The sequence below is a fragment of the Miniopterus natalensis genome, chromosome 1, assembly GCF_054644295.1.
Source record: "Miniopterus natalensis isolate mMinNat1 chromosome 1, mMinNat1.hap1, whole genome shotgun sequence".
Classification (NCBI taxonomy): Eukaryota; Metazoa; Chordata; class Mammalia; order Chiroptera; family Miniopteridae; genus Miniopterus; species Miniopterus natalensis.
The window spans coordinates 126,115,046-126,133,171 of record NC_142081.1 but is presented as its reverse complement, the minus strand read 5'-3'; the positions used below and the strand labels follow the sequence as shown (position 1 = coordinate 126,133,171).

Genomic DNA, 18,126 nt, shown 5'->3' with positions numbered 1-18,126 from the left:
ATTTTTATTGGTTTACAAAAATAATAATAATACAGTAACAGTAATTATCTGCCCTTTTTGCTCCAAAGTGACTTTTTAAAATATCAGGTGATTATACTGGTATATACGGATTTCTAGTAACAAGAATTAACCAATCAGACACAACCTTATTATGTGACGTGACCAATAAGATACAACTCTATTATATGGCCTACATATTTATGGTTCAAGACAGGGCATTCATACTGGACAGTTATTGTTGTGTTGGCTGTCGTAATTTTTTTATTTGACGATCTAAGGGAAAAGAGGTCGGTGTCCCTGAATACTCAGGTATTGCATGTTTTAAACATTTTTATGCCACATCAGTTGAAAATCACTGACCTAGGGGGCGAGGGGAGAAAAAGATCAGGGAAGTACTTTGGTGGGGGTGGCATTTGAGCCTTGCAGGCAGATCTAGTAAGGATGAGAAGGACTTGCAGTCCTGATGCAGCAGCATGTCTGGGAAACAGCAAGCATTCTGGTGTAGTTGGCAGTCAGTGCATGGAGAGATCTAGCAATACAGCTAGAAATATAGGTTAAGTCCAAATTCAAGTTTAATAGCAAATTGTTTCAGAAAGCTATCTCACATAGCTATTTCAGAAAGCTATCTCACAGAATGGAAGGCTGGAATACAGAGTTACATAACCAGCTACAACAGGAACAGTCCCTTCTCCCACTAGCTCCTTAAGAATATTTCCAAACTTCTCACATGGTATAAAAGTCTCTTCACACTTGGGCACCTGAGTTCCCTCCACCATTTAATTTGCTTGGAATGCTTTTACAATACTCTCTTTTTTTCACTAGCTAGCTAGCTTTTATGCATCCTTTGATACTTGTCTCAAATGAGAGCATCTGTCATTTCACCAAAGAGTTGGATTCCTTCACTCTCCTAATTACCAAACCAGGGCCAGTCCCCTGTGGGGTTACTATGACACCTTGTCTACACCAACGCCTATGATACTATATTAATTACTGACTTCTGTCTCTTACTACTTGCACATGAGCTCTCTGAGGATACATCTCTGTACCCGCAAATCTAAGATGTGATAAATGTTCAGTGCAAGTTTGTCAAATACAATAAATGAGGAGGCTACTTTAATGATCTAGAGGAAGGAAAGGCGCTAACACATGGAAGTGGGAAATTAAAAGTTTAGGACTGATACCAAAGCTCGTATGTTTCCTCAAAGGAGAAACCTTCAGAGTCCCACTCTAAATCTGTTATTATTTTAAGAATAATTTTAATAAACATGATCATCAGGTTTTGTAGCCTACAGAAAAATTTAAAAAAAAATTTTTTTTTGTTAATCCTCACTTGAGGATATTTTTCCATTGCTTTTCAGAGAGAGTGGAAAGGAGAGGAGGGGAAAAGTGACAGAGGGGAGGCAGGGAGGGGGGGAGAGAGAGAGAGAGAGATAGAGAAACATCGGTATGAGAGAGACACATCAATTAGTGGCCTCCTGCATGCACCCCAAGTGGAGCCAGGGATCAAACCTGCAACCCAGGTACATGCCCTTGACCATTCAGTCCATGTGCCAATGCTCTAACCACTAAGTACACTGGCTAGGGCAGAAAATATATTTTTTAATAAAGAATCTGAATCATTAAAAGAGGGTCAAATTACAGTAAGCATACTTCTACTTAACAAGATAGAGAAACATGTACTATTTCCAAAATGTTTTCATCCAAATAAACAAGATATATATATATTTTTTTACACATCACTTTACTGACATTCTGTGATAGACTGTAGCAAAATAGAACCTCATACACTGCTTATGAGGGCATAAACTGATACATCTTTTATGAATATCAATCATCAATAGCTCTAGAAATTTATAAGGGGATATCCTTGCCCTGGTCCGAGTTGCTCAGTGGTGAGAGTGTCTGCTGGTGCACCGAAGGGTGTGGGTTTGATTCCTAGTCAAGGGCATGTATCAGGGTTGCAGGTTTGATCCCTGGCCCTTGTGGGGAGCATTTGGGAGGCAACCGACCGCAGTGTCTCTCTCACATTGATGTTTCTCTCTCTCCCCCTCTCCCTCCCTTCCACTCTCTCTAAAAATCAATGGAAAAAATATCTTTGGGTGAGGATTAACAAATGATAGATGATAGATATAGATGATAGATAGATAGATAGATAGATAGATAGATAGATAGATAGATAGATAGATAGATAGATAGATGATAGATAGATGATAGATAGATAGATAGATAGATAGATAGATAGATAGATAGATGATAGATAGATAGATGATAGTTAGTTGATGATAGATAGATGATAGATAGATGATAGATAGATAGATAGATAGATAGATAGATAGATAGATGATAGATAGATAGATAGATAGATAGATAGATAGATAGATAGATAGATAGGGATAGATGATAGATAGATAGATAGATAGATAGATAGATAGATAGATAGATAGATAGATAGATAGATAGATAGATAGATAGATAGATAGATAGATGATAGATAGATAGATAGATAGATGATAGATAGATAGATAGATAGATAGATAGATGATAGATAGATGAATAGATAGATAGATAGATAGATAGATAGATAGATAGATAGATAGATAGATAGATGATAGATAGATGATAGATAGACAGATGATAGATGATAGATAGATGATAGATAGATAGATAGATAGATAGATAGATAGATAGATAGATAGATAGATAGATAGATGATAGATAATAAAAGGAGATATCCTTTGGCCCAGTAATCCACCTATAAAAAGTTATCTTGCAGATATAGTTCTGGTGTTCTAAATAAAAGACATTCATTCCCTTAGCACTGTTTAAACCAGCAAACGACTAAACAACCCACAAACCTATCAATAAGGTTAGAGCTAATTAATCTATGTTTCACCCACATATTGAAAAATTATAGAGTAGTTCAAAAGGATAAGAAAAATCTACACATACCTACATGTTAAGATTCTCTGACACATTAAGTGAAAAATGTAATCTGGATACATAACTAACAAACATTTATGAAGAGGATATATTTTGATGCGCCTGTAAATTCACAGAAAGTGGTGTGTCAGGATAAACACCCACTTTTGACCACTTCCTTTTAGAAGAGGAATAGAAGAAAGGTTTACCATTGGGTTTTGGACAGGGGCTTTTTCACTTCTCATTCTAACTTTTTACAAGAAAAATGTATGCACATGCAGTATTATGTTTGTAGTTAATAAAAATAACAACAGACTACAGTATAGTGATTACCAGAGAGAAAGAGGGGTGAGGGAAGGTAGCAGACCTGATTTGGGGTGGTGAACACACAATACAATATACAATAATAATTTTATTAACCAATGTCACCCCAATAAATTCAATAAAAACATAATAATAACTAAATTAGGTGAAAACAGGTTCATAAAAGCATTACTTGAGAACTGTGCTAATGAATAATCCCCAAAAAGGTAAAAGCTACCACTCAGAACAAGTAGTATCTGCCATTTGTATGTGTGTGTGCACACCTGTGAACAAGCCAAATTCTCCCAATAACTTGAGGGGTGTATAGGACAGGCACACATATAATTTGCATTTAAAGTGTTTCTTGTATTAACTGAACTCCTCAGAGGACAGGCTCACCGCAAACAAATTTAAGGCTAGTCAGGTTTCTAGTCACCACATGCTCCCCAAGGAAGCTCCAGCATCCAAGTGCAAACAGATGTCTTAGAATTTCCCCAGGAAACCGTCCGTTGCGGTAGACATAGGTGCTTGGTCCAGCAGCTACTTTCCAATCTACTGTGGTGTTTGAGAACGTGGCCTTTCCTTACCCAAAATGAGCCTCAATCCTTCTAAGGTTGCCCCAGAGGTAAGCTTGAGCCCTCAGCAAAACAAGAACTAGTGGGGCCTGGGCCAAACTTGGATGCACAGGTGGATCTTCCCACCTTGTAAAGGCAGAAGTCAGAGCTGCTCTTGGTGTCAAGTCTGGACCAGGAACCTGAGGTGAGCTGGGCTTCAGGGTAGTGCCCAAAGCCACTAGGACTGACTGAGCAGGAGTCACATTCTCACTGCAGGGTGAGATGGGGGTCATCTCTAACCATATCACAGTCTGGAAAATGAAGTGCCTGAGAGGTGCCACTGCCACACTAACTGCCTGGAGGCTCTGCTCTCCCAGGCCTTCCAATGGCTGCGATGGGAGGTGGGCTCGCACCAACTAGGTCTTCCTGCTAGCATCCATACAGCTGACAGTCGCTGTGGGCACTGGCTTGATTTACAGTCCAAGGATGAAAAAGAGGACCTCGAGGAGCAGCACACCCCATCCAGAGTCGGGCCAAGGCTGAACCACACTTTGTGCAGGAACATTTCACCACTGACTACTCTCATCCCTTCTCCATCTCCAGGAAGAGCACTGAGCTCAATTTTGCTTCGATTCTAGGGATCTCTCACACTGTCCCTCTGCCATGTTGCAAGTTTAACGTTATTTCCATCCACTGAAATAGTTTTCACCTTAAAGTCAACACCTGTTGTTGCTGCTCTATGAACTGCAAGAGCAGGCTAGATTTGCCCACCACTCTCCCTGACAGATGAGGATCTTCAGAGTGGCCAGCACGTCCTTGTCCATACTGACCCTTGTCAGCTCCGAGCCCAGCCACAGGTCTGGCTCTCAACCCTTAATCAGGGAGAGTTGCCCCTGCACCAGGCAGGGTCCTGTGCATGCGCTAGAGACCCAGGTAACAGCGCAAAAGACAAAGGGAGCTGGCCAGGTAGCAAACAGTAAAGGATGGGGGGGGGGTGCATGGGCACCCTCCAATCAGCACCGAGGAGAAGCATGGCAGTGGAGGCTTCAGGGAGGCACATGGACAAGCTCCTGCCTAGGTGCCAGCACCAATCGCAGGGGGCATAGAGTGGGGCAGGCAGGAAGGGGTGGAGTGCACGGATGCCCAAATACCCAGGCAAAAGCCAAGCGGGTACAGCCAGGGAGTGTAGAGCAAGTGGGGGGGCAGGGAGCACACAATGGGGAGGGATCGCAAGGTGGGGGGGCACACACCAGAGGGGCTAACAGGGATAGGGGTGTCAGGTAGACTCACTGGAGCCCAGGAGCAGGAGCCAAAGGAGGGGATGGGATCAGCAGGGAGCACAAGGGGGGGCGTGCTCCATAGGGCACCAATGAGGGAGCTTGTTGGGGGGTTCAAGGCTGGGAGGGAGGTTTCATCCAAATAAACATAAGGCTTTTACTTATTTTCTTTTAACGTGAGGCTTTTAAAGGAGAAAACCAGGCTCCTCAATAATATACAACTACAATGATTACATTGGTGCCTAAGGTACATTTGAATAGATTGCATGGTTTTACATAGGTCTGCTCCATGGTGTTTCCCTTCCCAACCTAGTCAAGCTGGGCCCTCGAGATGCAGGATAACTAGGACATTCCAGAGGAAACTGTGACAGTTTACTTTTCCATTTGGCATAGAATCACTGATCCCATCTCTTTCTCTGGTTCACATGATCAAATTGCTTTAATTCTGCCCATGATGACCTCACGGCAGAACATACAACCTACTATTCTGCCCTGTGTATAATACCTCTTAGACTAGACTGTCTTAACACACCTACCTGCCTTTCTTTCTTTCCTTCCTTCCTCCCTTACTCCCTCCCTTCCATAAATAGCTGAGTGTCTACGTGCTGCAGGCATGAACAGGGATTCTATCTTATTTTCTATCCCCAGTGACCACCACAGTGACTTGTAAACGTTGAACACCTGACAAGGGTTTTATTAATGAATGAGAGCATGATGAATGAACAAATGAATGTATATATTCCTGCATATTTGACCCTCTTTCCTAAGACAAGGATACTTTACCAAAGGCCAGTTATCTTATGCCTAGTTTTCCTTTATTTTGCCCAAGGTTGTATTACAGAACATCTATTCCAATCCATTTCAACTATCTTACAACTGTCAATCATTTCCCCACTGCAACATTAGAATAAAGAATGTGGATCCACTAAAATTATCCTTCAAACAACGATGTTAGTTCTCTCCCTTTCTTATAATGCTAACTTGCAAAATTATAAGTTTCTTAAAGAGCATTAACATGAACTCTTAGCATTGGATTTCACTCAGTGCTGGGCAGGTTGGGATACTTCAACTAAATGACAAAGCAGTGATTTAGCAGATGTTTTGAAATTTTTAGGGAAAATATTCATGAATATTCCATAATTTCCCTCCTTCCCCAAAATAATTCTTAACCATACCTTGGGTCCTACTTATAATATAGTGTATCAAGTTTGCTTACTACCTCATACCAACAAAAAATGAATAAAAACTTTTCAAGCCATTTATCATAATTATTTCACCTCCAACTTTGATCCTTTCTTTCACAAATCAATTTTTCCATACTATTTACTAATATTCTAATATTAAATGTGAATACAATACTTTGAAATGTTCTCTCTATATCCATCAAATTTATACTACATTTTAAAGAACTGAGTCAAAACTCTTCTTATGGGTCATTTATATCTGTCTGTAGGGCTTTGCCATTTATTAATATTAAAAACTGGTAAAATGTAACAATATTTTACAAAAGGGTAAAATAGTAAATACGTTACTAAATGATTAAAAATACTATTAGAATAGGTTTGAAAAACAAGTTTCTTTAAAAAAAAAAAAAATCTATGTATAAGTGTTCCTATTTCTCAGGTAATAGAAAAAAAATAGAAAAAAATCTAGGAACAAAAGCCATTCTACTACTTTAGTATATAGTATCTTTTAGTACCACTTTTTTCTATATTCAGATGGTATTTCCTGTCAAATGTTATTACACTGTGTGTGTGTGTGTGTGTGTGTGTGTGCGCGCACACGCAGGTGTGTGCATTTTAAAACACCAGAAGAATATTATTATTCTTTTCTCTGGGTATATTCCAAGAAACCATGATTGTGACTGAAAACATAAAGCAGAAAAAATATTCCAATAAACAAATTCTGACTGTAAAGATCAAACTGTATGAATCTAACAATTTCAAAAAAACTGGGATTAAATTAACTAATTTATATTCTCCTGAAATTGTAAAAGCAATAAACTTTTCAAACAATATTAGAATCCTGCTATTCAGAGGCAGGAATGCAGTCTTTCTATTTTACTTCTCCTCCTGTTTCTGTATCAGAGGAGAAATAAAGTAGAAAACAGGAGGTAAATAACTGTATTCTAAATAATACTATCATACTTTCAAAGGTAAATGACAATAGTTTCTGTGCTTTTGAGGTGCATTTTGTCCATGTAAGTACCATATATTCCCCATAAAATGAGAATACAAAGATTTCTAAGATTTTTTTCAGCTGTAATATTCTGTTGGTTGATTATACTATATGTAACAATATTATTTCATACCATGACTCTAAATCATTTTACTTGAGACTTAAGAAATCTCATAAGCTTTACTTTAAACACAGATGATGACAAGTTTTTAAAAATCCAAAACAATTTACATTTTGTATCATCTGAATTATGCTATTCAAATACATAAAGACAGAAAGGTATATTTTACATATATGAAATATATATATAAATTTATCAATTAACTGATTTTAAACCATAGATTAAATTAGTGAAATTGTCAGTAATATAAACTTATTGATGGCCTATATTTTTAAAATCAATTCCTAATTGTCATTTTGGAGATTTACTATTTCAAATATTTAAAAAGCAAAACATACAAGTATATCTGCATTAGTTCATTTTAAGAATTGTAAGTCAGACATGCAATTAAAGAAAAGATTTAGAAAATATATTTCAGCATATCCCAAACTGAGACAGGCTATAAAAGTAGGAGTACTAAGGAGTACTCTTTAGATTTAAAAGTAGTTTTAAATCTAAAACAGCATTGCTTAAGCTTATAATCATAAACAGAAAAAATTATTCACTGAGAAATGCAATAAAATCTACCATTCACTGTCTAATCATACTTATAACTACTATTTTATCAGCCATTCACAATAATAAGAACCATCTAGTTCTTTTGTCCTGCTACAGGTAAAATCCTAGCTTGCTCCCTTCTGATTTCTACCATGAACATTTACACTTTAAAATTAAAAGGAAGATTATATAAATTGTTCTCCTCCCTCCAAATACATAACGCAAGAGCACCTTTACAATGTGAAAAATACTGTCGCAGCAGATATGTTATAACCTCTCCTTACTCTTTGTACCTTCTAATATAATATGTTTCTAATGTGTGGTCTAAAAACAATAATGATGAGGAGTGTTAACAGCTATGCCATTACCTGATTCTCTCAGATGCCATATTATATCAGAAGTGCAAAAGCATACATGATAACTTAAAACTCCTTTTTTATATCTTTTCTTTAGGTCTATATTTGTAAAACTCTGAGTGCCTTAAAGTGCTCCAATTGTTCATTCTAATACTGTTCCTACCTTCCTTCACTGTGGCTGCCTTTTGCCTCGATGGTGTCACCAGCTCCTTTACAATCTGCAAGACTTGAATCATTGTTAGTTAACAAGCCAAAGATCCCAGCTGCTTCCTCCAGAAATCCAACAGGTTTCATCAGAAAGAGCTCATGGCATTTCTGCTTTCAGGAAGCTCAGGAACAAACACAGTTCAACTTCAGAGAAATAAATGCTCTGCTTAGCTACCCATGAAGACTCTGAAGCAGTTAATAAGAAAAAAAGAAAAGATAGGCTGTATCTTCTTGAAATGATGGACTCAAAGTGATTTCAGCATATGTGGAAACCAACATCCTCAAAGTCCCAAATGTATGACTTTGCAAAGCATTAACAGTTATAAACAAAACAAAACAAAACAAAACGTGGGTAGTCATCTGTAAATCACTAAGCACAGTGAAAACATTTTCTCACGAAAGTCATGACAGAAAAAATAAAGTGCTGTGCTATAAATTCTCACATAGTGGATCACAGATGCTGTATGCAAGTTCTTAAAAACACTCAGAAGCAGTCGACCAAAATACCCTGCACTGTCAAAGCCTTAATACTTTTTTCCAATTTCTCAAAAATCTCATATTTGAAACACAGAAAATAAAATGTGGATAAAAATAAAACTCTATCTTGCTAACTCCAAGCTTCCAGATCTGCATAAAAGATATAGTATCTCAAAAAACATCCTCTAAATTCCTTGCCCACTCCTCACACACACATACTTCTAACATCCTAGTAGATGAAGAGAAGACTAGGTTCAGGCTGCCCACTAGAAATCCCCTAAGAAGTATATAAATTTGTTGGTCTTGCGATTAGAGGCATGGATCAAAGAATTTCAAATCAAGTATAACCACCATTTTTGCCATGAGTTTTAACAGCCAAGTTGCAATAATGCTCAAATAATATTTAATACCTTTCTTACATGTTCTATTTTTCACATAGCAGCACTTTTCAAAGTAAGCCTACAGAGTTAACTAAAAGAAAAAAACTGATGTTCTGGTTAATATGGTTAAATGTTACTATTTACTAAAGTCAATCTCCACCAGCAATTTGTTCCCCTTACTGAGTTTTCTTTCCTTCCGATTTATTATTTTTATATTCTTAATGTCTCATAAAATAATGACTCCCAGAGCAAAACAAAGGAAGTTCCTTTGCCTGCACACAGTGAAAGGCTTATTTGTTATTTTCCCATTTTCCAATTGGACTACTGAGGCCCACAGTGAATCAACCAAGGTCAGAAGTAAAACACAGAATCCAAAATCCAAAGGCTTCTTCTGCTTTCTCTGACATTAAGCCCCTTCTGTAAAAATGTACAGTTTTAAAATTCAGGGTGATGTTTCCAGCTCCTCAAAGAAGAGGTGCTATAACATACGCATATATATCCACTCATAATGTATTCTCCATATGGGTGTTAATTTAAGGCATCAGTGCTACAAATCCATGATAGTGAGAAAACATTTGCAAATGGAGGACAGAACCGGGCATTTACCCTAACTACATACTATCTTTAAAGACCATGTTTGTACTTGCAAACTAAACCAATGCAAGAGTTCAGATGGGTCAAAGACCAAGTTTTAAACCTCAAATCAAAACTCTGCTCTTTAACGAATACCTATGAAAATTTGATATAGACAAATCAACATTTATTTTTTATCCTCATCGGAGGATATGTTTTTTTATTGATTTTAGACAGAGAGGAAGGGAGGGAGAGAGGGAGAGAGAGACACACAGAGAGACAGACAGACATCTATCGGTTGCCTCCCGCACACGTCCTGACTGGGGATCGAACCTGCAACCTAGGTACGTGCCCTGACCAGAAATCGAACCCTCAGTCTTTTGGTGCATGGGATGACAACCAACCAACTGAGCCACAGGGCCAGGGCTAGACAAATCAACATTTAAATCAAACTCCCCAAATCAAGTTCCCCTCATTCTTTCTATCCCTTGTTCTGTTTTCTTAGGGCAGTTCTGAACATGAAATAGGTGTTACGTATCTCTGGATTTATTTTCCAGCTCCTAAGAAATTACTTCTACTCTTCTGGGAAAAAATAATGTTTTTGAGAGGTAGTTTTCTGTTAGCTTTGCTCTCCCTCAGTATTTTTTCTTTCCATGCAAGGAAGGGGATATATAGGACATGACCCTCTCAGTCAACTCTATGCTCCATGTCTAATCAGTGAAGAGAGGAATATTATATTCATATTTCCATAAATTTCAATTTTCATCATCTATCTCATTGATATCAGTGGTTTTGAAAATGAAAATCATATAACAATCAGTTTGGACGCACTGGTTCAATACTTTCAGTCCTTACCTTCGGCTAAGCAACCAATAGTTTTTTTTCTCTCATTCTCTTCTCATTGTTTTATCACACATTGCATCAGTAAAAATATTTGAGCACATATTCTAATATATGTAACTGAGCTGTGCTCTAAAATGTCAAGATCATGAAAGGCAAAGAAGTACTGAGAACTATTACAGATTAGAGGAGAGTGGAAAGTACAGTCAAGATAACTAAATGTAACACATGATCCCAGATTAGATATTAGACCAGAAAAGGTTAAGGGGAAATGCATGACATTTTGGGACAACTGATAAAATTTGAATACAATCTATAGATCATCAGTGTTAGTTTCCTGACTATGACCATTACACAGTAGTTATGTAACAGAACATCCTGGATTTTAGGAAATACACTCTGAAGTATGAAGTATTTAGGGGTCAATACTTCAATTTACTCTGTAATGATTCAGGGAAAAATAATATTAATATAGAATGAGAAAGCAAACGTGCTAAGTGTTAACATTGGGGAAATCCAAGTAAAAGAATATATGACAACTTGTGTTATTCTTGCAACATTTTCCTAAGTCTGAAATTATTTCAAAATAAAAAGTTAAATACTGACTACATATTCTAATATATATATATTTGCTTATAAAAGACATATATGTATTCATAGCTATGTATGTTTAATCATACAAAAGTAATTTTAAAGGATGAGATAAATATGAAGAATTACACACGTATATATGCTGTTTCAGTTAACTCTGTGTAAGTATGTACACATATATACACATACATTCTCATATCTGCTTCCTTCAGCCCATAGGTCATTCTGAACCTTCCTGGCATGCAAATTCCAAAGGCAGGCATACCTCTAGGTTACTCTGACGTGGATAATCTTAAAAGAATTAATTTCCAGATCCTTAACTTCCATATGTTAAAGATCGCTAAAGCAGACCTGCTTGAGCAGATGCCTGTAGCAGGGGTCCTCCATTCCTGTCTCTTTTACAGGATCTCCTTTCTCTCATTTTATAAGAAAAAGACCAATCCTTACCCATCTTAATATGGTGAGTGCTCCACAGGGGAAAAATATGGGAGATGGGGGACAATTCCTTTAGTCAAGACACGACAAGTAACAGCCCATTCCCTGTATTAAGATATGAGTTTCTAATAAAATATTACTTTATAGTAAATGATTATTTATCAAAATTTATCATATATTTGTTGTTTTGACCAATGGCATTGGGATAAACCTCTGTAAGGAAAGTGGAATAGATGTATAATTTCAGAAAAAAAGAAAGTATGTAAAATCTCTGGTGACTAAGGAATAGCTTATTCATTTTTTAAGTGAATGGCACTGGGTATCCTGCCACTGTGATACTTAAATGCAACTGGATATACTTATAAGGAGGAAGTAACAGTTTTGATTACTTTTTTTCCTTACTGGGCCTCTGGAACAAAGAATTCGTTTAATGATATTGCTTAGTTCTTATCATTGATCCACGAACAGCCCAGTTTTATTTATTCACTCAATTGTTTAATTATAGATAATAATTTAATAAACGCCAGAAAGCAATTACCCAAAACAAAAACTAGGACCTTAAATATAATCTACATTTAACCTATAATCCCACCAACCACCAACCTGTCATCCCCCTGCTTCAACTCAAAGTAACCATCATCCTGAATCCTGTAGCTACCTATCATTCCCTTTATCTCCTTTATATCTACATATCTATATCTGTATGTGTGTGTATGTGTCTGTGTGTGTGTATATGGCTGTTCTGAACTTTATAAAAAGAATATCATGTTTTATGTAAAATTTTGGTAATTATATTTTTCTTAAAAATGATTCTATTATATTCTAGACCGTGGTTATCAATCTTCAGTACACACTGAAATTGCTGGGAAATTTTAAAAAGTATGATGCCTGGGTCCATTCACAAGGATTTTTTATTTCATTGTCCTAGGATGCAGCCTGAGCATCACAAATTTTAAAAGCTCCCCCAAGTGATCCTAACATCAGCCAAGGTTAAAACCCACTATTCTAGAAGAATGACATAGGAAAAGCTAATCACGTGTGGATAAGTAAACATGAAAGGTACAATATATTATGATTCCACTACTGCCATTTACATATATACACACACACACACACAGGGTGTCCCAAAAAATGTATACACACTTTGAATAATTAAAAAGGCAGTGTTTATTAAAATACATTTCATTTTCAAAATGTAATAGAATCAGCTGTTAAAGTGTATATACATTTTGGGGGGATACCTTGAATATGTGTGTGTGTGTGTGTGTGTGTGTGTGTGTGTGTGTGTGTGTGTGTCTGAGAGAGAGAGGGAGGGAGAAAGAGATGGTTGCACAAAGAAAAAATATCAAAATGTTACCAATGATTTTTCCTCTGAAAGGTGGCATTACATATGAATTTTTACTATCTTCCTTTTTACTATATACTTTCTACAGAGAACAAATTTTACTAACTTTTTAAGATATTTTTATTGATTTCTAGAGAGGAACGAAAAGGGAGAGAAACATCTATGTGAAACTGAAACATCGATCAACTTCCCCCTGCATGTCCCCCACCAGGGAATGAACCTGCAACCCGGGCATGTGCCCTGACTGGGAATCGAACTGGAAACCTTTCGGTGCACAGGATGCCCAACTGAGTCACAAAGGAAAAGTTTGGCAGTTTTTACAAAAGTAAACCGTCTTACCATACAATTCAACAACTGTACTCTCTGTTATTTACCCAAATGAGATGAAAACTACTATCTACACAAAAATCTGTACATGAATGTTTATGTATATTCTTTATGCACATCTAGTTTATGTACAAGATAATCTTCAGAAGGTGATTAGATAAACTGTGGTACATCTAAACAATGGAATATTATTCAGCAATAAAAGGAAATGAGCTTGCAAGCCAAAAAAAGACATGGAGGAACTTTAAATGTATATTGCTAAATGAAAGAAGTCAACCTGAAAAGGAGCCAATCTGAAATCATACATACTGTATGATTCCAACTATATGACATTATAGAAAAGGCAAAACTATGGAGACAGTAAAACAATCAGTAGTTGCCAGGGGTCTGAGAAAAGAGAGAAAAGGATGAGCAGGTGGAGCACAGGGAATATTTAGGGCAGTGAAACTACTCTAGGATATAGTAACGGTAGATACATGTCCAGTATACATTTATCAAAATCCAAAGAATGTACAACACAGAATAAAACCTAATGTAAACTATGGACTTTAGTGAACAGTCATGTATCAATATTGGCTCATCAACTGCAGTAATATATCAACTAATGCAAGATGTTAGCAATAGGGGAAACTGGGAAGGTGGAGAGTATTATTAAGAAGTATAAGGGAACTGTTGGTACTTTCCATTCAATTTTTCTGTAAACCTAAAACCGTTCTCAAAAAAGTCTTTAAAAAAAAATAATAATAACAAAAGAATTCTATAATATATATTCAATCTATATCCTACTCTTCAGACTTTATCTGAAATAATAAAAAATAAACCCAAAAAGTACAGAGCTTAACTGGAAAGAGAGTGCTTAGAACATAAATATTAACTGCCTATATATAAAGAAATCCAATGTGGCTTAGTGGATAAAAAATGTTATAGTTGCCCTTCCAATGAGCTGCCTACAAATAGCTGTGATCTAATTCTTTTTTAAACAGAAAATTCTTAACTCAATCCTGTTTCCTACATTTGTATTTTTGTTATACATGGCCACCCAAAAACCACTAACTTTTGGCTAACCCCAAAACTGCTGACTTACTTTTCCTCCCTATCACTTCCAAATTCAGCATTCCCAGAGTGGAACACAAGGAAGAATGCCTGTAGGAGAACAGAAATGAGACAACAAAGAGACAAATGCAACAGGCCAGGAATATAAGCACTCCCTACTGTCCACCTATTTGGACATTCCAACTTATGCCATTCTCCTTTCTCCAAATGAAAATATAAGGCAGACAGTAACTTCTTTTATTATTACTTTATTTTTTCTTGTTATTTCTTTACGTTATTTCTAATGTTTCTTTGATAAAACATTGTTCAATGTCTTGACAGTAATATATTAAATGCTGTTATTTTATATGACCTTTTTTTCTGATATCACTGGAGTAGATTTTGATAGTTTTTGAATAAAAGTTTTATGTTTATTGTAAGTAACATATCAAAATTTGTGATATTTAGATTTTTATTAGTGTTTAAATAATAATATATAATGATACACTTTTCAACTAATATACAAAAAGTTGCTTAACATTTTAGGCCCCTTCAAAAAGTTTCTGGCAATTAAATATATGCTTCAACTATCTGCAAATCATTGCTATTCAACCTATGGTGGTAGAAATGGGTATTCACATGCAAAGAAAGTAACTTCTTTTAGATGAAAAGGGATCAATAACAGGACTTACATGAATGATATAAAAAAATTTTTAAAAAGCTAGGTAAAGGAAGAAAATATTTTCCCACCATTACTCATTCACCAAAAAAGAAAGGAAGGAAGGGAGGGAGGGAGCGAGAGAGGAAGGGAGGGAGCAAGAGGTAAAGAACTAGATTGAATTTGATCTCATTTGTATTCTTTCTGTCATTCATTTAATAAAACCATGAACTAGTTCACTGGAGTATCTTGTTTGGCCCTAAGTGTAAAGGACAAGAGCATCAGTATTATTTTCAAGTAAAATCATAGTACTAGTCATAACAAATAATTTATAAATAATCCAAATAAACTCCTAACTCCCTAAAATCTTAAAGAAATATAAACTAACTTAAAAGGTGTCTTTTCCTCTTTTTGTCAATATACATCTTTAATAGTTTTCCTTATTACAAAAATAATGCATGTTCACTGTAGAAAATAAGTACCAAAGTTATGCTAAGAAAATAAAAATCTCTCTTAGGCCTTAACAACCTTTGAGACTTATCCATGTACTTTTTTGTTGATTTTACAAAAATGGAGTAATATTATGCATACTCTTTTGGAAGTGATACGTGTTTTCACATTTTAAAATATTTCATCAACCTCTTTTTTATACAATCAACACAGATAAGGGTATTTGCACTGTGCTCTACATCTACAAAATTTTTTGATCATATGAATAACAGCCCAGCATCTTCTCATTCTTGGCACCAATTCAGATTTTTTCTAGCCACTTTTCAGAAAACTTTTTTGGCTTTCCTGGAAATATATTTTAGAATAAAACTACTGTCATCTTTTTCAGGACATGTAGATAAATGAGAAGAAAAAATGTGAGAGGCCACACTTCTTGTGACAAAAATAATCTGTAAATATTCCAGATGTCAGTGGCCTGCAAATAGTTGAATATTAAACTATAAACCTACTTCTGACTTGTTCCCTCTTGGGTTAGTAAATCAGTTAATATACTTAATTTCTTTGTCATTCTACTTAAATTTTAAGGTTGAGAAAAAATCACTTTTATGTAGAATTTTGAAAATCAATCTCTACAAACTCATCAATATAAAATACATGTTATTTATTTTTAAAAAGTTGTACATTTTTTCTACCTAAAATCTATACTATTTTCTGTCCAAATAATGTTCAGGCGCTTTTACAGTAATTCCTAATAATTCATTCTGGGTATTTAAAAGTTAACACTGTCAAAAGCTAATCAACTATCCTCACAGATTTTTTTTCTAGAAAAAAACTAAAACCAAACAAGGAAGATATGAAGGTTAAATGTCCTGAAATTGTAGGATGTAGAAAAAACCAGAGTATGAGTTTATGGATGACATTATCCTTCTTTCACATAATCTCAAAGCATGTTATATGACAGTATTTATGAACAAAAGTACCCCTATTGATGTAATTAAGTTACATCTCTTTCCCCCTTCCTCTCTCTCTAAAATCAATAAATAAATAATAAAAAAAAGAAAAAGGGCAAATTCACCAGTGATATTCATTCTGCAAATATTTTTTAAAAATTGAACCAATGCCCTAGCCAGTCTGGCTCAGTGGTTAGTACAGTGTCGGCCTATGGACCAAAGGGCACATACCTCGGTTGCAGACTTGATCACGGGCCCCAGTGTGTGAGGGAGACAACCAACCGATGTGTCTCTCTCACATCAGTGTTTCTCTCTCTCTCCCCACCCCCCCCCCCGCCCCTATTCTCTATGAAAAAGCAATGGAAAAAATATCCTCTGGTAAAGATTAAAAAAAATAAAATAAATTAAAAAATAAAAACTGAACCATTCTAAATAACCAATATATAGGGAAATGATGCAGCACTACCTTTAAGGAATATGATAATTATGCATTCTAATTATGAAAAACAATTACAGAAATATAACTGTCTAAACACAATTCAATATTATAAATCCAAATATAAAATTGCATATAAACTATGAATTCTATTATATAAAATATATACTATCTGGGCAATACAAAAAGGGTCATATGCAAAAAAGCAAACAGTTGCTTTAATATAGTGGGGTTACAATGACTTTTTCCTCCATTTCTGAAATGTGTTTATTTTAAAGTTATGGTTATACTTTTAAACAACAACAAAAAGGGATTGAGGAAGATGAAGAGAGTAGATTACTTTAGATGAGATTAGGTAAAATTGAATATAAAATGGAGGTAACTAAACCAAAGTTACAAAGTTGATCTCCTCCAACCACCTACTTCTCAATTCATTTTCCTTAATTTCTTAATCTTAATCTCAACCTCTCAACTCCAGGTACTCACATATGTTGTTCCCCTGCTTAGAACCCTCTTCCTCTTCTCCCTCTTCACTTAGCCAGGCCTGGGCTGAAATACGATTTCCTAATGGTAGTCTTTCTGCCCCCCCCCCCCCCCCCCCCGCGGATCAGTTCCCTTGCTCCTGCAAACCCCTGCATTTCCCTTGTGTTAATAATACTGTGCTATTTGTGCAGTATCTGTCTTTCCCACCAGTTGCATGCTCTATGAGGCCAAGAGCTGTGTCTGTCTTGTTCTTGTCTAACAAAGATCAACACAGCAGCAGTATACATGGAAGTAGCGCTCATTAAGTGTCTGTTAGGATGAAAATAAAAATAGCCTTTGCTGAGTGGATAGATTGGTTGGAGCATCATCCCATGTACCAAAACAGCTTCAGATTTGATTCCAGGTGAGGGCACATACTTAGGTTTTGGTTTTGTCGCCAGTTGGGGCACGTGCAGGAGGCAACCTATTGATGTTTCTCACATTGATGGGATTTTTTGTTGTTCTCTCCCTCCCTCTCTCTCTCCCTCCCTCTCTCTAAAATCAATAGAAACATATCCTCAGGTGAGAATTTTAAAAATATTTTATTATTTATTCAAAATCATATAATCTCTTCCTTTAAATTTGTTTTAAAATCAGACTCAAACATCATTCTTAAGACATTTAAGAAATGTCTTAAGAAAATAATTTCTTAAGACTT

At 35.9% G+C, this 18,126-nt stretch overlaps 1 protein-coding gene across 3 annotated transcripts in view; it reads right to left on the bottom strand.

Moving 5' to 3' along the window:
- Positions 1–18,126, bottom strand: part of USP6NL (USP6 N-terminal like) — a 167,639-nt gene that overhangs the window by 115,991 nt on the left and 33,522 nt on the right. The window contains exon 1 of one of the 3 annotated variants that reach the window (XM_087825703.1): positions 8,409–10,244. The exons of the other annotated variants lie outside the window; for them this stretch is intronic. Coding sequence (XP_087681829.1) covers positions 8,409–8,481 — 73 coding nt within the window. The 5' untranslated portion in view covers positions 8,482–10,244. Of the gene's footprint in view, positions 1–8,408; positions 10,245–18,126 lie in introns of those variants that run through there. 3 annotated transcript variants of the gene reach the window in all.